General features: G+C 37.1%; 1 protein-coding gene across 3 annotated transcripts; it reads left to right on the top strand.

Annotated features, from left to right (window-relative positions):
• The first annotated feature begins 13230 nt into the window (after window positions 1-13230).
• LOC108992294 lies at window positions 13231-23977 on the top strand. Of its 3 annotated transcripts, none has more exons than XM_018966820.2 (16): window positions 13231-13721; window positions 14259-14343; window positions 16121-16223; window positions 16352-16436; window positions 16741-16827; window positions 16982-17052; window positions 17293-17386; window positions 17570-18027; window positions 19558-19639; window positions 19724-19900; window positions 19972-20025; window positions 20780-20872; window positions 20952-21017; window positions 22010-22056; window positions 22373-23089; window positions 23276-23977. In XM_018966820.2, exons 1-16 carry the CDS (start codon window positions 13605-13607, stop codon window positions 23640-23642), a joined length of 2703 nt encoding a protein of 900 aa, XP_018822365.1. In that variant the 5' UTR covers window positions 13231-13604; the 3' UTR covers window positions 23643-23977. The 3 variants fall into 3 exon arrangements, with proteins under 3 accessions (XP_018822365.1, XP_018822366.1, XP_018822368.1); XM_018966821.2 differs by having other exon boundaries at window positions 13245-13721; window positions 19724-19904; window positions 19979-20025; XM_018966823.2 differs by lacking the exons at window positions 13231-13721; window positions 14259-14343 and having other exon boundaries at window positions 16119-16223; window positions 16338-16436.
• The last annotated feature ends 2698 nt before the right edge of the window (window positions 23978-26675 follow it).

Genomic DNA, 26675 nt, shown 5'->3' with positions numbered 1-26675 from the left:
CATTATGTTGAAGTTGGGGTTTGCAAAGTCTTTGGTAAAGCTGGTCATGGAATGTGTAAAAACAGTCTCTTTTTCCATCTTGGTGAATGGTGAATCCCTAGGACATATTATTCCTACCAGAGGTATTAGGCAAGGGGATCCATTATCGCCTTACCTATTTCTCTTTTGTACGGAGGGGATAATTGCTTTACTAAAAGATGCTTAGAGGAGAAGTATGGTGAAAGACATAAAAGTATGTAGAAGGGCTCCGAGTGTAAATCACCTTCTCTTCGCGGATGATAGTCTAATTTTCTGCAAAGCTGATTCTCAAACATCTCATATTCAGAATATGTTACAACAATATGAGTTAGTCTCAGGTCAGATGGTGAATAAAGCAAAGACTGCTATGGTTTTTTCTAAACATGTTCCAGAGTTGAGACAGAGAGATTCTTGCATTATGGGGTGTGAGAACTTTTCAGCAATATGATAAGTATCTAGGTTTGCCTAACCTATTTATGCCATGAGTTGTAAAAGCAGTTGCATTATCCATCCCTATTTATGCCATGAGTTGTTTCAAATTACCATTGGGTTTGTGTAGAGAGATGGAGAGGTTGATGGCTAGGTCTTGGTGAGGGCAAAAAGAGGATGAGAGGAAAGTGCATTGGATGAATTGGCAAAGGCTTTGTATGTCAAAATTTAGAGGTGGTATGGGTTTCAAGAACTTACATTTCTTTAACATTGCCTTGCTAGCAAAACAAGGGTGGCGGATTTTACAAAATAATGACTCTTTGCTCCAAAGAATTTACAAAGCTAAATACTTTCCAAATGTTTCTTTCTTTCAAGCAAAGTTGGGTCCAAACCCTTCTTATGCTTGGAGAGGAATAATTGAAGCTAAAGAGTTGTTAAGGGCAGGCTGTCGGTGGAGAGTTGGTACGGGGGATAATATTAAAATTTGGAAAGAGTTTTGGGTGCCAAGTCATAGTTGTTTACAGCAAGTTCTAGATAGAATTTCTGTTAATGAGGCACATAAGGAAGAAACAGTAGATTCACTAATTGACTGGGATACTAGATTGTGGAATATCAGTCGAGTTAGATCTCTCTTCAATCCAAATGTGGTTGATAAGATTCTTCAGATCAGGTTGTCAAGTACTGAGTATATAGACAAGTGGATTTGGAATGAAGAATCAAATGGGAACTTTACTGTGAAGAGTGCCTATCGGTTGATACATAATTTGAATTTGGAAGGTAATGGAGATAGCTCTTCTCTTATGGCTGATAAGAAAATGTGGAAAGGTATATGGCACATGAAAGTTCCTAGTAAAATCAAGATTTTTGCATGGCGAGCTTGTAAAAATATTCTACCAATGCTGACTAACTTGAGACATAAAAGAAAAGATGTGACTAATGTTTTTTGTTTTTGTCAGACAAGGGGGATGTGTAACATGCTATTCTTCTTTGCTCTCATGTTAGACTGGTATGGTTGCAGTGTCTCCCTTTATTGCAGCAAGTTCAGCAGCGGGCGACTTTCTTGGACCAAGTTAGGTTTGTTTTGGAAAGAGGAACTGAGGCAGATTTTACTTTGTTCTTCCTGATTGGTTGGAGTTTATGGTTCAGACGTAATAAAATGATGATCGAGAAAACTGTGATTGAAACTATGGCAGCAGTTAATCATGCTCTTTCTCTGCATAAAACCTTTACACAGCTGAGAACCTTTAGTGCTATGGAGAGAGACAAAATCTGTAAATGGAAATCACCTCCACCTGGTTTCTTACAACTAAATGTTGATGGTGCAGTGTTTGCCGATGTGGGGAAAGCTGGAATAGGTGTGGTCTTACAAAATGAAGATGGGCAAGTAGTGATGGCAGTAACCAAAAAGGAAGATATTGTGGACGAGCCTGCTACAATCGAGTTGATAGCTGTACTGAGAGGCTTACAACTCTGTCTTCCACTTGGGATCACTAAATTGGTAGTAGAATCTGACTGTTTAGTATTGGTGCAGGAATTACAAGATATCCACGAGTCATCCTCATCGAATGGTAATCTATTAAAGGATGTTAGAGATCTAATGAAGCATTTTACATATTTGCATATTAAACATGTTTATAGGGAAGGAAATGGGGTAGCTCATAGCTTAGCTCGGTTTGCATGGAATGTAGTTGATATCCACATGTGGTGAAAACATGTCCCACCTTTTGTAAATCATGCACTTTGGTTTGATCAGTTTGATTTGTAACGTTTTCTTATGAATGAAAGTTTGTTGATTATTTAAAAACAAATAGTTGATTTTATTTATTTAGGCCTTATGGATGATCCTTTTGTAATTTATGTTTTTATATAATATCTTAGGTTTTTGTGAAAAAGTGAGTACTAACCATTAGATATGATTCTTAAAATAAGGAGAAAATAAAATAATATTGCCATACAGAATGTTAATGTCATGTAAATAAATATAGTTTATTAATTATTTTGAATAAATTAGAGACATAGGAATGTATTGGCACTACAACAAATCTCTTTTTTTTTTTTTTTTTTTCCAGGAGGGACTGTGGTCAGAGAAAGTGTAGACTTCGTGGGAAACGATCTGTTTCCCACCAATTTGTGTCGTGGGAGACCCGTGGCATAAAACTAGTGGGGAAAAATTCTTTTTCCACCAAACCACAAGTTCATGGGAAAAGTTTTCTTTTTCCCATGAACTACCCTGGTGGTTAAAACCTTTTTTCTTCGTGGCAAATAAAGTTTCATTTGGTATATTGTGGTGGGAAATAACACCATTCTCCATGGAAAGAAGTTGTGGCAAAAAGTGTTTACCCATGACATGTCTTCATGAGAAAAAATTATTTCCAATAAAATATTTTTTTGGGAAATATATATTTTCCACACAATATTTCATCAGAAATACTTATTTACAAAGAGTTCTTATCGCGGGAAATAATCACTTCCAGCCAAAAAAAAAAAACATTTGCCACGAGTTGCATTCACGGCAAATGCTAAGAGAGTTTAGAAAAAAAAATTTAAAATAAAAAAAATGAGACTAAGCCAAGAATATTCAAAACAAATAATCTAATATAGGTTAAAATAAATATATCCAAACCTTAGAGATCCAAATTCACGCTTATAATAATTAAAAAAAAACATGTAAAATTGTGCTAACATAGAAACTTCTAATTAGAACCCAAGAGAGGAAACTGTCCATACAATTTATACACATACACCACAAAACCACAAAACTTTATAAGTTACAATTCACGACTCCACAAAACCAAAACCATCCATTCAAGATTTATAAGATCAACATACAATCCATTCAAAGCACTCATTTGTTTTTACAAGTTTCATCCATATCATATACATTTAATATATACAAATTTGTCTATTAAACCAACATCATCATCATACTTTACAAACTCACTACAACTCCAAAACACTTTAAAACAATTTATTACTATCAGTCTCAAAGAGATGGGAAGTGTTAAGAGAAGAATTGGTAAAATGTTTCTTGTCTTTCTCATTGATCTTTGTAAGAATATATAGACATCCGTATATGACTTTACATGGAAAGAAAATAAAATCAGCTTTGCAAATCAGTTATACAAGTAAACATATATTCTGTAATGGCGGGGACGGGAAGGTGGGATAGATACAGGGGTAGGATCAAGGTTTATGGCCGGTGATGAGGGAGGTGAGATAGGTTCCGGAATGGGTAAGGGAAGAATGATGGAGTTGGGGGAGGTGAAGTGGCAATATGTTGGAAAGGAAATTGGTCTCCATGAAAGGTGACATCTCTCGAATAGAAAATGGTGTCGATGTCGAGGTTATATAATTTGTAAGCTTTGTGGTTGCTAGGATAACTGATGAAGACATAACGGAATGCTCCGGGTGAGAATTTATCTCGATTGGCTGTGAGAGTCTGGGCATAGCATAGACAACCAAAAACACGTAGGTGGGTGTAAGTAGGTTGTGTGTTGAGAAGAAGTTGAAAAGAAGTTTTATTTTGGAGAGACTGGCTAGGGGTCCGATTGATGAGGTAGGCAGCGGTGAGGATGCATTCGCCCCAAAATTTAAGAAGTAAATGTGCCTAAAAGCAAAGACTTCGTGCCACATTTAGAAGGTGCATGTGTTTATGCTCGGCAACACCATTGAGTTTCAACACAGGTACATTCATGAATGATGCCGTGGTTTTGAAAATAATTTTGGAGATTATGAGAGAGAAATTATTGGCCATTGTCCTTGCGATAAATTTGACCGTTGAATTGAATTGAGTTTTAACGAGAGCAAAGAAGTGCATTAAATGACTAAAGGTTTCTGATTTAAAACACATTAAATAAATCCATGTTGTGCGTGAAAAATCATCAACGATAGTAAAAAAATAATGAGTGCCAGAAATAGAAGTAGTGGAATATCCACCCCAAATATCACAATAAAGTCGATTAAAAGGAATCCTACTTTTATTAGCATTAATTTGAAATGGTAAGCAAGTGTGCTTAGAACGAGTACAAATGTCACTATAAGAAATAGTATAAGGACTATCAAAAATAAAGGGAAGAAGAAAGCTAGAAGGATGACCTAGACGTTGATGCCATAAGATCTTATTATCAGGTTTGTGAGCGGAGAAGGTAGCGGATTGTTGGAGACGAAAGATGTAGACTCCATTGCAAGCTTCACCTACTCCAATTAGCCTCGTCAATTGATGGTCTAGGAAAAAAATATTAGAGGATGAGAAAGTGACAATACAAGATAAATGGCTAGTTATTTGAGGGATAGAGAGTAGATTATAATGAAATGAAGGGACAAATAAGACATTTGACAAAGTTAGGGTTTCAGATATAGGGATGGAGTCGACTCCTTCAACTAGGATGGTCTCTCCTGTGGGAAATCTGATATATTGAGCCATGGGTGGCTCTCAGAGGTCCAAGAAAATGGATCGGCAGTGGCTCATGTGATCACTAGTGCCACTGTCGATGATCCAATCCTTCTGAGGGTCGAAAATGGGAGGGATTGTGGAGGAGTTACCCACGAAGTTGGGTGACGAAGGAGAAGGGTGAAGCAAACTCATCAGTTGTTGGTAGCTTTCCGAAGAGAGACCTGGTACCGGGCTCGAAGGGGAGGTGTCAGCGAGAAGGAATGGGGAAGAAGGGTTGGGAGAATCTGTGGAGGATGCCATCGACAAGAAAATAGAGGTATGTTTTAGGATCTTATGTAGGCTGATACCATGTTAAGAGAAGAATTGGTAAAATGTTTCTTGTCTTTCTCATTGATCTTTGTAAGAATATATAGACATCCATATATGACTTTACATGGAAAGAAAATAAAATTAGCTTTATAAATCAGTTATACAAGTAAACATATATTCTATAATGATGAGATTGCTAGAATCATGGAGTTGCTAGTCTGTAATAGGAAGTTCAACCTTTACCAGATTTGAAGCATATTTCAAAATATCCTCGCTTGAGCAAATACACTATTGTAAAGTCATAGCTCTGGTTCTAACCTGTCAAGGGCATAATAACCTCTAATTAGAGACCGCACACTAGTGATAAGTAAATGACAAAGCATGAAAGAATTAGAAAAAATCAACAATGGCAGAGAAGTAATAAATTGTGAGAAAGAAAATTCACAAATCAAGCATAAGTTACGAATCCCTCCTTCTCAAAGTAACTAGATGACTAAATAGAATTTTAATAAGTAAATTCATATTTCATTGATTAATCTATAATTGAATATATAAATAATAAAAGGTAGCAAAGGAGCAGAGAAATTAGTCAGAATATCTAAAAGAACTATGCCAGAAAATGTATTGACTATAATTATAGAGAGAGTAGTAAGGGAGAATCAGAAAGCATCTCAAATAATGATGTTTTCAGTTTTAGAGTCAACGTTCACCTTGAAAGACCTTCTTTTTGCATGTCAGCAGGTAACATATCTGCAAGATCACCTGAAACATGACCTTCACAAGGCTTACTTTTCAAAGAAAAATCCAATCAATTTTCTACATTGGTTTTTTTTACCCCATTTGCCATATAGGGTAGCTGTACATTCTGTAGAACTTGTATTGACACATAAAATTGTAATAATTTTAGCTTTGAACACAACTAGATGCCAGTCAACATTATTTTTAAGAGAAACACGAGTATTTGCTATTTTACATAACAATAGTCAATAGACCCTTTTTTTTACAAACAAACAAACAAAAAAATGATTAAACTGGTCCTAGTAGTTACTCTCCACAACAAAATCGAAGAAATCAGTCTCAAATGATAAAAATGATGAAAGGAATTGGAAATAATTCATCGATGAGTTGTATTTCATGTATTGGCTTGAAATCTCTTGTATGGGTTGGTGGTAACCGGCAAAAGTTTTAAATTTATTTTTCCTTAATAATAACTATTTAAAAGAACCATTTAATGATCCTAATTTTCTTAAAAAAAAAAAGAAAATTGAACATATATTAAGGTCTCGTTTGTTTTCACAATACATATCATCTAATTATACAATTTTCACAAATTTTATGTAAAATAAAATAAATAATTTAATTTTTTTAAATTTTTAAATAATAATAATATTAAAAATATATATAAATAAAGGGATGGGGGATCGGATACCCGATACTCGATTTTGCTGGTGCTGTGTGGGTAATTATCGGATTCATCGCTATCCACGTCTGATCTTTTCATCTGCCATTCTTTTTTCTTTCTTTCTATTTATTGTCTATATAATTTCTAAAGCATTTCCTTTGACTCGTATTAAATCACGTCAAGAATCTTCTCAATTAATTTTATTATAGTTGTTCAAACTTTGGATCAAATTAACGGCTTATAATTTAATTTTGAAATAAAGTCAAAAATCAAACCAAGAGATATAACTAAAAAGAGACTCAGGTGTCTAAAATAAAATGAATTCACAAGATAAGTGAGACTCAATCATTCTAAAGAAATAAACATTTATATAAATAGGAGATCCCTACAAATCTGACAGGCTCTCTACGACTTTTTTATGCCTAGACTCCAAGCACAATGACTCCGAAGGATCTTCCTCAAGGGAGGCACCATCTATAATCTCTCAAAACTCTGAATTCCTTTATTATATTGTGAGATATGTGAGATTATGAGAGATCGTAAAACCACCCATTATAGTAGATTTTGCCCCCAAACAAACAGTAGACGTAAGCATTATGCTGAATCACGTAAATCCATGTATCTCTCTTTATTTATGCTTATTTTCTTATTAATTATTTATTTTTTGGATGAACACGAAAAGTACCGTATCGATGCCCAAATAATCATTTTAGGCCGGGGATAATTCTTTCCTCTATCCTGATCTGTTGTGTGAATTTAGGCATTAACAGTGACGTCGTTTGTGGGATCTGACTTTTGATTATTTCCCGTAATGGTAGGAGGATGATTCTCTGGCTTACTAGATATGCTCCAGAAAATATCAGAGATTAGATTCCTCTCACTTTTCATCTATCATCATTCTTTATTACTATTTTAGAAAATACTATCACATAAAAAAATATTTCTTTTGGAATACATGGCGAACTCAATGCACGTGAAATGAACCATGTTCAATTCATAAAACATGAGCGTGCACCCAATGTGCATGCATGTAAGACTTGCATCCACTATGCATGCCAGGCACAGTGGCGTGATGGGTGCACCCAAGAGCCTTTTCGTGGCGGGTTGTTGTTTGCCGCCCATCTTAAGCAATAAAGCCTCACGCTTGGCAACCCCACCAAATGGCTGGGCAAAGCAGCGGGAGCACTCCCGCCTAGCCCTCATTGTATAACGGCCTAGAGGCCAGCCGAGCCCCCTCGCCAGCCAATTGCAAGTCGATGAGGTAACTAATAGCAACCATTTGAGCTTTCAAAGGTTTCTATTGCCGAAGTAGTTCCTCCATCCCCCAGAAAAATTCGAGAACATCTGCTTATCGAACTAGGCAGCGTATGCCGCACACAACACACGGTGGTGGGCATGCTGCCTGCCACTTCCCTGTCTCACACGAGCCAAGTCTAGCTACCACGGCAAGGCATCCAAATAGAGCAAGCGGGAATTTTTCCCACCAGCTCCTCCCTTGCCCTCTCCCCGGAAGCTTGTTAGCTCCCATCCACGCACACAAGCACACAGTTCATCTGTGTTCAACCCATGTCAACTATTGCGATGAATTGAACCGTCAGACCGAGAATTACCCATGGGCTCAATCTCATCTTGTGCAACACATGTAAAGGCCCAAGGGTGCATGTCGTCATGCACCCAATAGCCATGCATGGTGGCATAGTGCCTGCCATTCCCACGAGCGTGACCACCTTGATGGTCACCTCCACGCCAGACCCTCCAGTATTTTCTGTCACCAGTAAGGTGGCTCTCGACCACTAAAACTTTGTTCGCCCAACACGCCACAATACTCCCTTCTGGGCACTGCCCGTGGTGGGCAGTGACTACTAGTCATAGTGGACTTGTGTTGGTGAGCAACAAACTCGCCAACTTAGCAGGAAAGCTCCCTGGCCCACTCGTGATTAATCATAGGGCGGACAAGCTCCTTTGCCCATCCACTATGACTCCCTTTTCTCGTGACAAGTTATTACTCCGCTATGTACGCATCCACAATTACTCGCCCCTAGAGACAGGAAGCAAGCCCTCGAAGCCTGAGTGGCTCAACAACACAGTAGCATCTCGCCACCCTCATGGCTGGCAACAACTCACCTTTGCTTGACCAACGAGCAGCCCACACAACGGGCGATAATTGTCTGCTAAAAAAAACTTTGCCTGCCACAAAGGAGGTCGTCGCCCCCATGTGCTCACCTACTGTAAGTTCCTTGCCCAAAGTATTTTTCACGCCCACAATAAGTCACTTTCACAAAAAAAAAAAAGTCATTCGGAAACGGATAATCTCCATTGCTATGAAAATACTCAAGGACAGACAACTTCCCTAGGCAAAAATAATTCATCAGTGAACAATTTCAGTTGGGAAAAATGGAAAGCAGAGACAAAATTGCTCTGGTTTGTCTCTCTCAAACATACTATTTGAATTTCATTTTAAATAACAAATTTGGCTTTTGGAGATTTTTCCCACCAAACCTCCTCGAGGTTCCACAAGGATTCGAGTGGCTACACGCTCCAGGATTATACTTCGCGAAAATCGCCTGCATGGCACGAAACACCGACTATAAAGCCTCTCCTAGGCGAAGCGTCGGCTTTTTAATCTGTTTGCATTAGAATAGATCGCTCGGTATCACAGGCACCCCATACCTTCATTATTGAAGCATGACTGTCTACGAGCCTCACCGACGCACCACAAACCTTCACCACAGTCAAACAAAGTGATTCAGGTTTGTCAATCTCACATTTGTGATTTGGATTATCTACAATAACCATATTTGTATTTTTAGCTTGGTCAAGCATCGCTTTCAAACAAAAGCCAAGAGGTGTGAAAGGTCAAGGATCGCCCGACTTTACTTATCTCTCGACGAGGATCAAGAGGCAAGACAAGTCAACAAACTGCCCGACCTCCCTGGTGACGAGCCAACTGCCGGGAAAGGTCAAGGATAGCCTGACTTTACTCATACCTCACCGAGGATCAAGAGGCGAGACAAGTCATCAGACTACCCGACCCCCCTCGTGGCAAGTCAACAAACAGAAACGTCAAGGACCGCCTGACCTAACTTATCTCACACTAAGGATCAAGAGAGGGGACAAGTCATCAAATTGCCCGACCTCCCTCGTGAGTCGTGACAAATCGACATACGGGAAAAGTCAAGGATCAACTGACCTTACTCATACCTAGCCGAGAATCAAAATGCGGGACAAGTTATAAAACTACCCAACCTCCCTCGTAACGAGTCAACAGGCGGAAAAGGTCAATGTCCGCCCAACCTTACTTATTTCTAGCTGAGGATCAAGAGGCGGGATAAGTCATCAAACTGCCCGACCTCCCTCATGATGAGCCAACGGGCAAGGAATGTCAAGGACCACCAGACCTTACTCATACCTCGTCGATAGTCAAAAGGCTGGACAAGTTACTCAACGGCCCACCCTCCCTCGTGATGAGTTAATAGGCAGGAAAGGTTAAGAACCACCAGACCTTCCGGGCGCCCAACAAGCTGGCAAGTCTCTAGACTACCAGACCTCTCTCACATGGACAACAATACAAGCATATCATCTTCTCCAATAAACGTTGAGTGTTTACACTCGAGCCACAACCACCGCAAATGGGTTACCTCCGGGAACAAGCCTTCAAACTTCACAACTGCCTCGCACGGGTTACCTTCTAAACGAGTTGACGGGCTTGGAAACTGCTTAAGATGGACCCAGGGGGTCATGGGCTCTCTAACCACTTAGTGCGGGTTATTACCAACAAACACCAACAGCAAAACGGGAACACCAGTAACAGTTTACACCAAGGGGCAATAAATTGTAACGTGCAACCAATCATGCAAAAGAAATAGCAAAAATAAATTATGGAAGTATGCACTTTTTCCCAACAATAAATAATCTCTCAAGCAAACATTCACACAAACAAACAAACTCAAAGCCGATGCCTAGCACGGTCGAGTACATCTCCCACCTAGCTCTCAAAGTCGAGTGCCTTTACTAGCATCACAAAAGCGGTCAAGGCATCCTCCCAATTGAACATAAGCTGAGTGTCCCCTTTAGCATGATTGAGGCATCTTCCCGCCAAACATAAGTCGAGTGCCTCCACTCACACCCTTAGCACAATTGTACTCAACTCTAACCTCGTGCTCCGTCTCTCGCCACAACAAAGCGGTTGAACTTAACTCTTACCTCAATGTGATCGAGTCTATCTCCCGCCAAAGTCAATGCTCTGCGCTTGCACCCATAATTTGATGTTCTGCGCTCACACTAATAAGTCGAGCTCCATGCTCACCACTAACGCAGTCGAGTACTTCTCCCGCCCAAGCCGAGTTTCGCACTCGCATCTAACGCGGTCGAGCACATCTCCTGCTTATCTCTCCAAACTTAGCTCTTCACTACTTGGCACGAGACAAACAGAAAGCCAGAGACCCATTTTCAAAATTTATTTTTTCTACAGATTATTGACTTGAAGATTCTCAAGACCTTTTTGTTGTAAGAAAATCGACTTTAAGAATCACGTGCATCTGTTGGAGGTCAAATCAATAGCCAACAACCTATAATTTAGCCACGAGATAAAGCCGAAAATCAAGCCAAGAGATAAAGCTAAGAAGAGACTTATACTTCTAAAAGGAAAGAGACTCAGACTTCTAAAAGAAAACGGGTTCACAAGGCAAGTGACTCCAAGAAAATAGACCTCCATATAAAGAAGAAATCTCCACAAATCTAACAGCCTGTCTATGACTTTTCTACTTTTGGATTCCACGCACAATGGCTCTAAAGGATCTTCCTCAAAGGAGGTATCATCTACAACCTCTCAAAATTTTAAAGTCCTCTATTATATTATGAGATATGTGAGGTTATGAGAGATTATAAAATTATCCATTATAGTAGATTTCGCCCCCAAACAACCCGTGGATGTAGGCATTATGCCAAACCACGTAAATCTCAGTGTCTCTATTTATTTATTTATTATTTATTTTTGGATGAAAACGAAGAGCACTGTATTAATGCCCGAATCATCATCGTGGACTTGGGATAATTCTTTCCTCCATCTTGGTGTGCAAATTTAGGCATTAACACAAACAATTATTATTCCTTACATTTTTTTCTCATTTAATTTTTATTTATATGATCCTTTAATACACTAAAAATCATTTGGTTTCTATTCCGAAAAGATTTTTCAATTTCTATTTGTCATTACAATTAACCATAACATTTAAATAATAAAGGTTATTGGATTTTAAAATTGAAAAACAATACCCATTTTCCTTATTCATAACATTGTTTTTATTTCGGTTGAATAACACAATCCATTTACATATTAATTGATTATATATGTACTAACTTTGAAAGAACATAAAATCTTAAAGGTAAAAAATACTTCTTTTATCTGTTAAAAACTTTTTTATCCTCATCCATTGATTTTTACTTCATTAAAATAATTAATCGAAGAAGATCATGTTAAAATAACTTCGTAAAATTAAGTTCTAAATAAATTAAAAATATAATAAAATTAAAAGTTTAAACAATTTTTTAGGCGTTGCACACGTAAGCGAGTAATATATATATATATATGTAGGATAATATTAGTTATAGTCATGAAGTGCGCAATCGTTACGTACTTCTTTTAAAAAAAGTGAATCCATTATTAACAAAATAATTTTTTCATACGAGTTATTATATTTAATTACTTTTTTTTAAAAAAATATACGATATTTATGTATTTTATGACTACGCTTCCTACTGTGAATATGTATTTAAGGGGTTTTTGTCGTGAGGTGTGCTCTAAAATATAATTGTTATGAATTAATAAATAGGTAGTTGGTGGGTAAATAGACGAATATACAATAGACTAAAAAGAAATAATTAGTGTAATGAAAGTAATCTAGTGCAACAAAACATTTTATGTGAGTTGTCGTTAGAGATGTAAAAAAAGTTGAAAAATCGGTTAAAACGGACCGATCCAATTTATAAGAGGTGCGGTGTGGTATCGGTTATCAAAGAACTAAAATCAATCCTAAACCAATACAGTATCTGTTTTTATATTTTAAAAATCAGTTTAAATCAAATCGAACTAATATATATATTTATAATTTTTAATAGTATATTATATGTATTATATGTTAAATTACTAATTAATATAACATGTGATATAATATAAAATTAATCTTTTTTTTTTTCTATAACATATAAATTTTAATCTTAAACATAAATATTAATATTAAGTTCTTAATATAAACTTACTTTGATATATATCAATGATAAATATATTTTTACATATTTGATCATGAATATTTATATAAAAAGTTTAGAACTTATATAGATTTTAATTTAATTTAATATTAGATTAATATGTATTAATTATTTTAAAATAATATACTTATACTAGAATATAAATAGATTAATAATTATATATATATAAATATAATATTATTAGTAATATAGATAATTCATAAAATTGAAAAAATTGGACTAAATCGGATTGAAACCAGAGGAATTGAAAGTTTCAATTTTAATAAAGAATTAATCAGATATCGATTTTTAAATTTTTAAAACCGGCTTCGATTCTTAAAAAAAAAAAAAAAAAAATACAAAACCGGTCGACCGGTTAACCCCAGTTGTCGTCGCCATAAAACTCCCATGACCCCCACCGCTTGAGAATTGTATGATAGCAAAACATTGAATTCCTGTTTGGAGACGGACACATCGTGTGTGCGTTTAGCCTTTTTGGAGCTTTGAGCCTGTTGTTCTCCGAGTGGTCCTTGAAGTTGAGAGGTGATCCGAGTCAGTGGCTCTCGTCGGCGGCCAAGTTTTCATTTAGAGGAGACTCTCCGAATTATAAAAGGCATTAACTTTTTCTCAGTCAGATTTGACTGAAGGCTGACGCCAGGAAAAATCGCGTTGAAGATACTCTCTTCGGAGCTCTGTCCGCCGGTAACCCGTTCACATACAGAAATAGTTTCTGTGACAGAGAGAGAGGGAGGGAGTTGGTGATTGTATTTACATCCTCTCTGGTGTAAGGTGGGCTTGGGCTTTGCAATGGCGTTGTGCTTCCAGGCCGTGCCGCTGGTGGCCCCGCCTTCATACCCGAATGCCATTGCCTGGTCCGACGAGAATTTAATCGCCGTCGCTTCAGGGCACCTCGTCACTATACTGGTAATTCAACCAACCGCATTCATAAGTTGGTTCTCGTTGTGTCCAGAAGGTTCCAAAAGTTTTCGAGACTAAATTTAATTTATCTCTATCGTTATGTTGGATTGTTTGTGGTAAGTTTTTACACAAACAGTTGCAAAATCTTTTTCTTCAAGGCAAAGAATTACTTCCACAAGTAAGAAAGTGTTGCCTACATCTTCTGCTGTTTTTGCTTCATAAATTTGAAAAGTGACGTTTTTTTTTTTCACTTGTTATTTATTGTTGATAAGAAAGAGCAAGTCTTACTCGTAAAATCATAGAATTTACAGTGATGTGCTTTCTGAAAAATGTCTCCTTCTTGGAGATATATATAATCACATTGGGCATAAATTCCAGATAGAAGGGTGAATTTTCCTCAAAACTCACAGCAGTATAGGTTTGATGTCGAGGGGTCTGTCAAAAAACCAAAATATCCCTGGAGACTTGTTTGAGGAACTACTTTGATTTGAAAGTAAACACAGTCTTCACGCTATTTGATGAGCAATGTTTGTTCATTCTCAGAATCCGGCATTGCCTTTTGGACCTCGTGGCCTTATCACAGTCCCCGTTGGCGAACCTTTTCCATTTGGTGTCGTGGATAGGAAAGGTATGTATTTGTTGCTCAAGTCTAAATAGCAAAACTTCTTTTTGAGAAGTAAAATAACTTTTTATTAAAACAAGTAATAAGTCATAGCCCTAGTACACAAGGAGTATAGAAGAGGGAGCACCTAATGACAAGTTAGGAACTAGAAAAGGAAACAAGAAAATCATGAAAACTAGCCCAATTAAGAACATTTATGCTCTTCCAATGAGCGTTACTATCTTCAAAACTTCAGCCCTTCCTTTCAAACCAAATTCACCATATGAGACATAGAAGAATCATTTTCCATATGGTCACAATCTGGGGGTACCCTGGAAACCTCTTCAACAAGCCAAAAGATTTTCTACTTTCGGTTGTAAACCCTTGTTAGGTACTTCTCATGTATCCTCCCTATGTACTTGGGCTCTCCCTACTTTTATGAGTAAAACATCTTGATTACCTAGAAGAAAAATACAAGCCAAAAGATCCGCCACCCTCCAAGGCCTCACCAATGCAATACCAATCCTATTAAAAATCTATCTCATAAAACCCTTGCCACCTAATAGTGAAGTAATAAATGTTTCATGGATTCACCATACTTTTTATACATAGAGCGCCGGTTCAAAATGACGAGTCTATACTTTGATTGTCCATAGTAAGAATTTTAGCATGGGAAGCCATCCAACCAAAGAATGCAACCTTGAGAGGCACCTTACTCCTCCAAATGCACTTCCAAGGAAAAGAGTTATGGGATTGACTTGGCATGACCATGTACAAGGATTGGACCTTGAATTTCTTGTTCCCAGGGTTAATCCAAAGCAACCTATCCATCTCACCACTACCAATGTTTGAAGCATACAACAAACTGAAAACGCACATTCCACTTTAAAGATCCACTAGAGCTGTCTAAATAATCTGCCACAGAAGCATCCTGATCATAAGCAATCCTGAAGAGGGTAGGAAATGCTATCTTGAGGGCCGTATCACCTCACCAAATGCCATGCCAAAATCTGATCCGAAATCCCTCGCCAACCACAAATCCATTTTGAATATATTTCCACAACCCCACACCATGCATAGCTCTCGATAAATTTGAGCGCCACCGGGCCCCCCCCCCCCCCCAAATCACTTTATTTGGCATTGATGATGATCCTCCATAATGATTCCCCTTCCTGATGATACCGCCATGACCATTTCCCAACAAGGGTCTTATTTTTCTATTGGCACCGGATGTTCGGAGCAAAGTCCTGACTAACCCCTGGGGTGTACAAGTCCTCAGCAAGGAGTTTCCTGCAAGTGCACCTCGGGTAATTCTAGGAAAAATTGCCCCAATCCGATGGCTCTTAGAAATTGTTTGCACCCAACATACCATCAACATCAAGGCTCTTACCACTTGAGCCTAACCCGAGGGGTTCACCACCAACCATCTGCATGAAATTCGGGGTGCAAACCTTTTCTCAATTATCCTGGTGAAACTTGTTCCCCCACCCAAAAAAAGAAAAAAAAAAGATCCCTAAAAAATGCACGAAAGATCTTTTCAATTTGATTAGCCACACCTGCTGGCAAGGGAAATAATGATAGAAAATACATAGGATGGTTGGAAAGAGCGCTCTTGATTTAGGTGATTCTTCCCCCAAATCCGGTTTCAGCCTGCCAACTTCCTTTCTATCTTTTCTATGATACCATCCCAAATCACCTTCGACTTATAAGTGGCCCCCAAAGGGAGATCGGGGTATTTCCCAATGTGCACAGTTTCATTGCATCCTTCACCAATTTCATTGTAAGATTTCATTTATATATGCAGAATTACTCTCTGGCTGCTTGTTACCCACCTGTTTATCCCGGGATCGTCGACCTTGTGTTCGATCAATAGCATGGTCCCCACTTGGAATGGCTCCTAACTCAGGGTATGGAATGTCAGTTTCTACTAAATGTATGATGACATTACCGTTGCGTTCGCTCGTCTTGTATGCTGCTAACTCATTATTCAACATCTTATGAAACTTAATTGCATTTGCTAGTTAACTTGGTACAGATGCTTGCTGGCTGTTTGCACCACAGAAGGATGTGTGAAACTTTATCGTCCACCTTTTTGCGATTTTGGTGCTGAATGGATAGAGGTGTGCTTTACTCTCCTTGATCATATTGAAAGATAAATGTTGTTATTACCTGGGTCTAAAAAATATTTGTCTCTGGAGCTGTAGTGAATCAAAATAATTCGTTTTCAGATATAAAAATTATTCTCTACGAAATATACACGGTGCATTGGCCTAAACCCCCTGAATACAATCAATTTATACTTTTAAAAAGATTCTAGGTAAATTCTCCCTATTTACATGATGCATTGAGGAAACAAAATCATAAAACTTAGAGAGAAACAATTTGGTTTCACAATGTTTTGGTTTGGTCTCTCCTAACCTTCAGGTGATGGATATATCAGAGAGGCTTTACGATTATCTTGCAAGGATCAACTTTGGGAAGTTCGATGTTTCTTGTACAGAAAATTCTGATGTAAGCACACTTTTGTCTCTTGATTTATGTGGATGGCATTTTCTTGCTAACTCATGCAGCATGATGTTAGCTGTTGTGTTTTCCTAGGGATGATTATAGCTCAATCTGCCTTAACTTCTGATTGATTATTTGTGTTATCTTTGACTAAAAGCAGGCAACAGGACATAGATGTGCAGAAGATTCATCAAACTTTATTTCCAAAAAAGTGTATAAGAGAAGAAAAACGTATGTATTCAGTACGATATAAGTAGGCCATTCTCATTATTTTTATGTATTACTTTTACTTAAATAGTCAATTTGGTATTATAGGCAGAACTTTTGTTTTCCTTGCATGGTCTCTTCAGGTAGGTAGCATAACCACATTTATGTGTTCCATAATAGTCAAAGCCTACATTTTTGTGTTTGTTCTTCATGTCCTTGTAATCCTTTTTAAGTAAATTTATCTTTATTGTGGTGAACATGCAGCACCAATAAGGGCTCTGGAACTATTTCGGAACCATGTCGTAGGAAAAATAAGGATTCCAATGTCAGCTCTGACCCTCATACTGAGATGGAAACAGTAAGGCTTTTCTTATACCTCCCGAACCCCCCCCCCCCAAAAAAAAAAAACCAAAAATGAAAATCCTCGCTTGAACTTTTCAATTTAGCAATTTGCGTGCTTGGAACACTGATGTCTCCTAATTTTCACAAGTATTGAGTTATATTGAAGCAATATCTTTTTTTACTAACACTTGATATCTAGGTGCCTGAGATAAGTTGTGGCCAACTGGGAGATGAAAATTCACTTCAAATTGTTCCCATGTCTAATTCTAAAGCAAAATCACTCGAGCAGATACCAGAAAAGTGCATGCTCCCACAGATTACTGCAAGTCAATATGCTTCTCGCAGTGCAATGCTGTCATCACTCGCTGTTGCCTGGTCTCCATTGCTGCCGTTATCATGTGAACTTTGTCCAGTTCCTCAGACTGGTTCATCTGTTTCTCTACTTGCAGTTGGTTGCAAGTCTGGTAACATTTCCATATGGAGAGTTTACATACCAGAATGCTACTCTGTTGAGTGCAGTAGGGGACCAACTACCGTAACCCTTGTTGGGCTCCTTCAGGCACACCTTTCGTGGATAACATCAATCAGTTGGGCGCTACTTGCTTCTGATTCTTCAAATCCTCAGATTTTATTGGCTACTGGGAGTTCTGATGGGAGGTGAGTTAGGTATAAGAGTATATTGTTATTTGTATCGGTAGTTCCCTTGTGATATGGATGTCTTCACTTGTTAGCAATTAATTTTTTGTCAATGATAGACAAGGATGCTTCTTACCCACCCCTAACAATGACTTCAATCTGCTTGATATAAATTCCACAGACTTGTGAGACAAAAGTTCTCTCCAATTGTCTGGTTACTTTAAATGATTATCTAAAATTTTGTCTTGGTGCAATTAGTGTTGTATGTGTAACAGTTGTGGCGAATCTGTGGATTACTTGTTGCTTCATTGCTCATGAGAAAGATACTTATGTTATTTTGTTTTTATTGCTTTTGGAGTTCAATGGGTAACAAAGAAGGTGATAGATGTGAGCTTTTGCTGGCAATGGCTTTTTAATTATCATAAGGCTGCTTTCCCCTCTTCGGACAATTGGAAGAGAAAATAGAAGTCGTTCTTTTGAGGGCATTGAAAATTTTCATTGAACTTAAATATGCTTTCTTTGCTTGAATTATCTGTCAGCATTGGAGGGGTTTTTGTTCCATATGTTAGTTTTTTTCACAACTTGAGTCTCATACTGGAGTTTTTGAGGATTCTCTTGTATACACCTTGTGTACTTGAATTTATTGTGTACTTGAACATCTTCTCATGTCAATCAATTTTTTTTTTTTTGTTGATCATAAAATAAATATTAGTTATAGCTGCTCACTTCTCTTATGTATACACCTTGTCTTCCACATATCTCCTTCATAAGAATTATCATTTTCTGGATACTGATGAGCATTGTCTTCCTCAAACCTTTTTCCTCCTGCAATTGTCTATCTTCCTCCATCACTCAAGGCCTTGTAACTCTTCAGAAACAAGTTTCTTCTTTTTGCTCAACATCCCCAAACACCTCTTCATTCCACACTTGTAAATCACCTTCTATACTGTAAATTTTTTTGCCAAAAAAAATACTTGAAGATCCTTGAAACTGGTTAGATTCCCACCAAAGCTTGACTTTTTCCACAAAGCCCGATTATTTCAGCTATATATTTCAAACCTGGATTGTCTTGTACCCCCTTATATTCCCACAATCCAGAAGAATAGGAATATGATAGGAGCAAAATCTAACTGGCCTCTTCTGAGATGTGCTAGGAAAGTATACTTCCCACTTAGAGGAGATTAGAAAGCAATCCAATCCAGACCAAGCCGGAATGTCATAATTATTTACCACGTGAAAGCTTCCCCCCGCTGATGACATACAAAAAAGGTTCTGTTCAAATTATAATTTGAAAACTCAAGTCATCAATGTTCAGCTGTGACCTGATCCCTGGATATTGAAAGATGCATTGTTATTTTCAATTTCAATAGTTTGTATTAGTTTGTGCCTGTCTAGGCAGTATTTCAGCTTTTTAAATATGCAACTACTTTAAACTTTTCCTAGAGATTAAATAAATGGAAATGGGCTATAATTTTTCTGTTCCTTTAAACTTTGAAAAAAAAAACTCAAAAAAAATCTATGTTGCTCCTTTCTCCTTCTCTGCACTTTCAGTGTGAGGATCTGGCTAGGGAATGATAAAGAATTGCTGAACTCATCAGAAGTCAATTCCACTCCCCTTTTCCTATTGAAGAAGGTAGCTCTTACTTTTAGATACGCTTTCTGCATATTTTTTATAACTAGTGTATTAAATCTATCCTGATTTTGAACTTCTATATAGGTTATAATTGCTGATGCTGCCCCAGTTTCGGTGCTTTCACTTAGTATGCCTGCTAAGTCCATGCATAAAATGCTCTTAGCATTTGGCAAAGGATCTGGATCTTTTGAAGTTTGGAATTGTGATATATATAGCAACAATTTTGAGAAATTTGGCTCATATGATGCTCATGACAATGTTGTAGGTATCTTCTTCCTGTTTAAACTTGATGTACCTTCCATTGTTAATTTATTGATAATGAAATCCCTCAGGTTACAGGCTTAGCTTGGGCATTTGATGGATCTTGCTTGTACAGCTGCAGCCAGGTATTTCAATACATAAAGCACAGTTGTGTATTATAGTATTATAATTAGTGAACTAACGATTTTATTTGATATTCCATTTGTGTGAAATTTCTCTAATTTTGTAGCACTAAATCAGTTTTTAATGGAAGTTATTATCACATTCTGCTTGTAATTTTTATCTGTAAGCGTCTGCCTAATGTGATTACTTCTTATGTTATACCCTATCTATGTAGATTGGTAACGTAATTAATATATCTGTAGCGGATTGTTATGTTATGCAACAAGTGTATGGAAAATCAGATTAAGTACCAGTAATTTGATACTGGCACCCTGCAGAACTGAAAAGTTGTTTACTCGATTGTCTTCTAATTTTACCACAGGGTATAATCAATTAAATCCTATTAAAATGCCAAATATATAGTTCTCATTAGAAGAAATATTTTCTAATAAGCTTAAAAGAAAGAGTTCTTGTAAACTGGTGAATGAGGAGGATTTCTTGCTCTTTGCTACTTGAGCTGATTCAAAATACCTCATATCATCCTCTGGATGTTCAGGCAGTGATCTTTAGCATTGGAAAAAATAAAAAATAAATAAATAAATATGAAAGTACCTTTATTGATATGTAAGCTTGATATAATTTCGAAGTATGTATGGACCATGAGTGTAACAGTGTGTTGCTATTATTTCTTTCCTTTTTCATTTAAATGCACTTTTTACTGCCGCAGATGGTTCATAGTCTCAATAATATGATGACGATTTTCTTGAATAATGGCAGGATAATTTTGTGCGCAGCTGGATCGTACGTGGGAGTTCTCTCTGTGAAGTACCCATTCCTTCGAATACACCCCATCTTAGGAGCTCAGCTGATGTATGTTATGTTTTTTGGACACAAACTCTCTCTCTCTAATTTTTTATTCAGTTCTTACAAAATGTGGAACTCTTTACAGCATCCAGATGTATTTATATCATGCATTGGTGTGGCGATGTCCCCTGGAAATCTTGTGGTTGCAATGGTATGATGTCCCCCCACCCCCATACTGTCTCTCATTATTTGCTTTTTATGTGACTAGTTTCCAAGCTCTGTATATCCTCTGTCGCCTTATTGTTCATTTTTGCCTCTTTTCTTCCCTTTCTTTTATTTTAATCTTTAAAGTTTCAATGGCATACTTATAGGAAAAAAGGTTCAACCACCATGTTTTTCCTGACAAGTTCCAACAGCCAATTAGAGGCTGAACCTAGTTGTTGTCTTCAATTTTAATTATTCTATAATTTTTAAATTGATGACAACATGTTGTCTTTGGCATGCGGTTAGCATTTGAACCAGTAAGTTTGTGGGTTAATTTCAAAACTACACCATTACAAGTTTTAACCTTGATTTAGATCAACTATGAATCTTACAGGCCATAATATTTCCTTATCATGAAGAGAGACAACAAACTTCTGAATTACCATTAAGAAAGGAATCTTGATAAAAGTTGGTGGTGATCTTGTTTGTCAAAATTTGTCCATCTCTTCTTACCTATTAAAAAAATATCCTTCTCTTGTTTATGGGTATCTCCTCAGACTATTATAATCATGACAAGTTGAAAGGAAAAATGGTTTAAGTTATGCCAGAGCAGTTGGATTGTTATGGTATAAACTGCAGCCTGTCAGGTTTCCTAGCCATTGTATTCTTGAATGCAAATTCTCAATGCCCCTTTTTCTCATAATCGTTATGTTGCATTGACATTCTATTGACCTATCCAAGCTTATGTGAAGGCATAAAGGTCCTACTATTACAAGAACATATTGGTGTGGCTCCTTACTTGTAATTTACTCTTCTAGGAGGGATCTATTTATTAACTGAATCAGTTGCATGGGTTTAGAGAGCTGACATTAACTATCTTTATTATACCATTGTGTGCATGGGAGGATGAGGGAAGGCAGGGTGAAGATATTATGATACAAACTTATATTTCTGTATACTACATCTGAAAGAGCAATGATTTGTGATTAATGTTTTCAGGCACGCAATTTGGATCTTGAACTGTTGGATCCAATGTACCAAGCAAGGTAATACTTCTCAAGTTAAATGCTGTGTCTCTGCTACAACTTTTTTTTTAGTGTTTGTGGATGCGTTCATATGAATGCATGTCTGTATTTAGATGTGGGATTGGTTAAATTTTCAAAATACGGTTTTGGAAGATTTAGAAATGAGAACAAAACATAAAGGAAAAGCAGCATAGAATGGAGCTCAACTCAACATAATTAAGCCTTATTCTCAATTTGAAGAAGTGATAGTGACAAGAATGAAGTCACTGAAGTTTCTTCAGACAATGAAAAGCGAAATTTATGCTGGAGGAAATTGACGTGCTTCAAACACTTTCAGGGCTCAAAAGGCAGTGGTTGAGTTTTACTGGATTGGAGGGCAACAACTGGATCGTTTGTCAAACACAGCTCCACTTGATGTGAAGGCACTGAAGGGATTCCCTGGTTTTCCAGAGAAGGAATTGGCATGTTGGGAGTCCAATATTCTTTGGTCATTGAAAAAATATGAACATTTGGATGAGCCTCTGGTTGTTTGGGATATCATAGCATCATTATTGGCTTTCAAGCAGACAGCTTCGAAGTTTGTAGAACATATACTGCTTAAATGGCTCTCATTTTCATCTACTGGGTCTGAGGTTGGCCTTCCAGCTAAAAAGCTTTTGCCATGCATCTCTGCAAGTTTGTCAAAGATTAATTCTCGTCAGCTGCACCTTCTAAATATAATCTGTAGACGTGTCATGCTATCGGAGCTGAAGGCCAATCAAATAAACAGAAAATTGGAGAACTTGAGAGGATTAAGTAGTGCTGAAGGGAGGCAACTGACCATGTGGATGGAGTTACTTTTCAGCAGTGAAAGAGAACTCCGCGAGAGGCTTTTGGGTTTTAGCTTTTCTGCTTCTATAAGCCGTATGTCCCATAGAGCCACCACTGCTTCTCGACCTGGGTATTGGTATCCTATTGGATTAGCACAAATGGAGCAGTGGGTTGCACTTAATCATGAACATGCAAGGGATCAACTGAAAGCCCTTGCATCAGAAGTTGGAAGGCATGAGAGGAGGTACACCTTTCTTCTGTTCTATACAGTGTGCGAACTTCTTCTTGTAATTTTAATATATTCGATTATTTTTGCTAGTTCAGTTTATCTGATGTACGAAAGACATTTAAATGCTGTGTGAGTCATACTAATGAATTATGTTGGTCATCTTATCGCTTGCCTTTCCTCTAAAAATGGACTTCAATGCAGTGAATGTGCAGCAGTGGAGCAATGTAGCTATTGTTCAGCGCTAGTTCCATTTGATTCACCAGAAGTTGGCTTTTGCCGAGGTCTAGAGGGTGAAAGTGGTATTGGTCAGAGCCACACACTACCAAGGTGTGCAGTTTCTATGCAGATTTGTCCTACTACTCCCTTATGGTTTTGCATATGTTGTAGTAGACGGGCTTTCAGACTGGCGCCTGAGACTCTTTTTTCGATGCCAAGAAACCGTGTTGATTTTAAATCTTCTACCAAGTCATCTGTTGTAGAAGTACCCTCAAAACCTTTGTGTCCCTTTTGTGGGATTCTGCTACAGAGACTACAGCCAGACTTTCTACTTTCTGCATCACCTGTGTAGAAAGGAATGTTTTTCTGTATTTTATTTTGTTTTATTTTATATGGGCAAATGTTTCCTGTAATTATAGTGTTGTATTAGTAATTATAGAGACTGTTAGATTCGGTCTTTCTTTCCAAAGGAATGACCTCAACCGCAGCTGTGGAGAGGTGGTGGTTGAGTGAGCGGCACCAATGATGGATGCTTATAAGCACCATAATTTTAGATGAATAACGAAAGGGGAGCAATAACAGCTTTTCTTCCAATAGTTGTAGTTCAGAGATGTTGAAGTGTAATTATGCCATGAACAATTCTGAGCTGTTTGGATAGTAAGATGAGATGAGATGAGATGATTTTAGATGAGTTGAATAAAATATTGTTAGAATATTATTTTTTAATAATATTATTGTATTAAGATTTGAAAAAATTGAATTGTTTTTTTACATTATGTGTGAGATTTTGAAAAAGTTGTAATGATGAGATGAGATGGGTTTAGAGTGTTTCTCAATCCAAACGACACTTTCATTTACTGTACGGATGATTGAAGTGCCATTGCCAATGGTATTTAACATGTTGACATGTATGTTGGAAAATGTTTTTAGGTTGGATAATAATAGGTATATGCAATGTGTGAATGGTTGTCTTTTGGAATGGTGTACTTACTGGAGAGTCCTACATGGAAAACAGGATAGGAAAAGAAATCCTGGATTAAATTAAACTCACCTCTAGCTAGTATAAATGTACATTTTATATATATATATATATATATATATATAATTGTAATTTTTTATAAGCTAAATAGTTGGTAATTAGTTATTCTGTAACTTTTATTATATACTTTGGTAACCTTTTTATTTTGGTGGTTGCATTTACAATTGTTTTTTTTTTTTTTTTTTTTAAGATTTAGTTTATTTGGTTAGTTATATGCATGATGTTTTTTTTAAATAATGTTTTGGGCTCTATCATATTTGGGGGTTAAAAAAGAATTTCATTTGGATAAGAAAAAGTAACTAGCTGAACAAAAAAAATTAAAAAATAAATTACACCTGTAAATCGAACCGAAAAAACCTAAAGTCACTGTTTTTTGGTTGAATCAGTTTGAATTGGTTCTTAGAATTCGAATTAGATCAGTTACGTCCAATTTTTTCTTAATAATACGGGGAGATGATTGGAGTAAGAAATAGTGAGATGTCTAATATAAGTTATGGATTAGATGGGATGAGATGAGATAATTTGTGTAACCAAACAAGAGAAAATGAGTGAGATGATCAGGGCAGTAAGATGTTCAACTCTGTTGGTTCTATAGTGGTTGAAAATCTCCAGTTTTTACTGTTTAGATACTAGCACAGTCTCCTCCAAGTTTATGCTCTCACCACCATCAGGCATCAATAGAGAATGGTTGGCGGAGGGCACAGGTGCCGATAATGGAGCTTGAGCAATGGAGGCTAAGACCGTGGACAACATGATTAGCCTGAAAAATAATGACCCCGCCCATATAGAAAGAGTAAAAATGCTTGCTGCATGCAGACCCTCACATGAACGGTATAAACACTGTGCTATAAACAGTTATTTTGCCAGTAGAAAGATCATTGAATATATGCCTTCAACAAGCATAACAATCACTACTGCCTCAACCACTATCACCACCAGTGCTGCTTCCAACTTCGACACTTTCAACATCTATCCTCCGTTCCACCGCCACCCGTTACCACCACCACTTTATCTTTCCTTACATTAAATATGCATCCCAATTCAAAGAGGTGTTGAACCCATGAACGATGGATCTTGGAGTTGATTGGGTGGCCCTTCAGATTGAAGTGGGACATGTTTGACATTTCCTTCCAATTCAAAGAATTATATAAATTTGGAACAGGTATGATCTTGGTGAAGTCAAATTTTTCCCTTTGGTTTGACATGGTGAGAAAAATGCCATGTTGGAATGAGGTCAATTCCCAGTCTCACCTAAGCCCTTTCTCCCTTACGTGCAGCAATCCGACTACAATCCGAGGGCGAAAAGGGCTGCGGTTTGACCATATAGGGCGGGTAGCAACCCTATGAAACAACACGGAGATACATACTTTTCTAAAATATAGCCTATCAAGCTTTGAAAAGTTTTGTAGAGATAGAAACAATGATTTGAAAGTTATGAGGGAGCTAGGTTTGAAATTTTCATTACAAGTCAGCAGGAGAAGTTCCTTGACAAATCAGCAATAATTTTCCTACTGACTGATTATATGGTGAGGAGGAAAAGTATGCTTTTATTAATTTTCCCAAACAAGTTGGCAAGTTGAGGTCAATCTATTCATGATACCCTTTTGATTCTTGAATATTATTGGCTGCGATGACCAGAAACTGCTAGTTCCAACATACGAACTTGGCATATGTTCCAACACAAACATATATTTGAATTAAAATTCTAAGTATGTGATGCCATGATTCTACTTGTTTTTTGTCTCATTCTGAACAATCCAAACGCGCCACCTCAAAGCTTACAATTATAAGCTGAACTACACTGGTTTTTTTTTAGAGAAAATCTAAAAACCTAAAATATAAACATTAAACATTCAAAAACCCTAATGCTAATTAGTTTTAAAACAATCATCGAACGCCAACCCATTGTCACTTGTGGTGGCAACACCCTGAGAAACAGTCGGGATAATCACCAACAAAAAAAGAAAAAAAAAAAAAAACTTAATCCCATGTAAGTGGGCTTATTGTAAGCTCCAATCGAGAGTAGACACATCAGCTCCCCATTGGAAGGTGTAAAGGACCTAGTTTAAATAAGGATCTAATTTTAGATTTTCTATTTTTTTTTTTTTTTTTTTTGTACATATAGGGAGGGAGGTTTTTGAACCCAAGACCCTTGAACTCTTTTTCTGTAGACGTAGTTTATTTCACATTAAACTATTTTGTGGTTAAATATAATGTACAAGAAAAAATCTAAAAATCTAAAATTGTTAAAGGTATGTGGCCTGATTGGTATAAATCCCCGACTTCCAAAATGAAAGTCTTGGTTTCAAAACCCCCCACACTCAAAGAGAAAATTTTGGAGGCTAA

The sequence above is a fragment of the Juglans regia genome, chromosome 13, assembly GCF_001411555.2.
Source record: "Juglans regia cultivar Chandler chromosome 13, Walnut 2.0, whole genome shotgun sequence".
NCBI classification, from domain to species: domain Eukaryota; kingdom Viridiplantae; phylum Streptophyta; class Magnoliopsida; order Fagales; family Juglandaceae; genus Juglans; species Juglans regia.
Note: the sequence above shows the minus strand (reverse complement) of the source record. Positions and strands in the feature narration are given on the sequence as shown.

Bases quoted from the DNA above. Each gene is read 5' to 3' on its own strand.
- LOC108992294 (XM_018966820.2), top strand. From the start codon at position 13,605: ATGGCGTTGTGCTTCCAGGCCGTGCCGCTGGTGGCCCCGCCTTCATAC. The intron at 17,387-17,569 runs GTAAGGCTTTTC...CTTGATATCTAG, and splicing joins CTCATACTGAGATGGAAACA to GTGCCTGAGATAAGTTGTGG. The intron at 18,028-19,557 runs GTGAGTTAGGTA...CTGCACTTTCAG, and splicing joins ACTGGGAGTTCTGATGGGAG to TGTGAGGATCTGGCTAGGGA.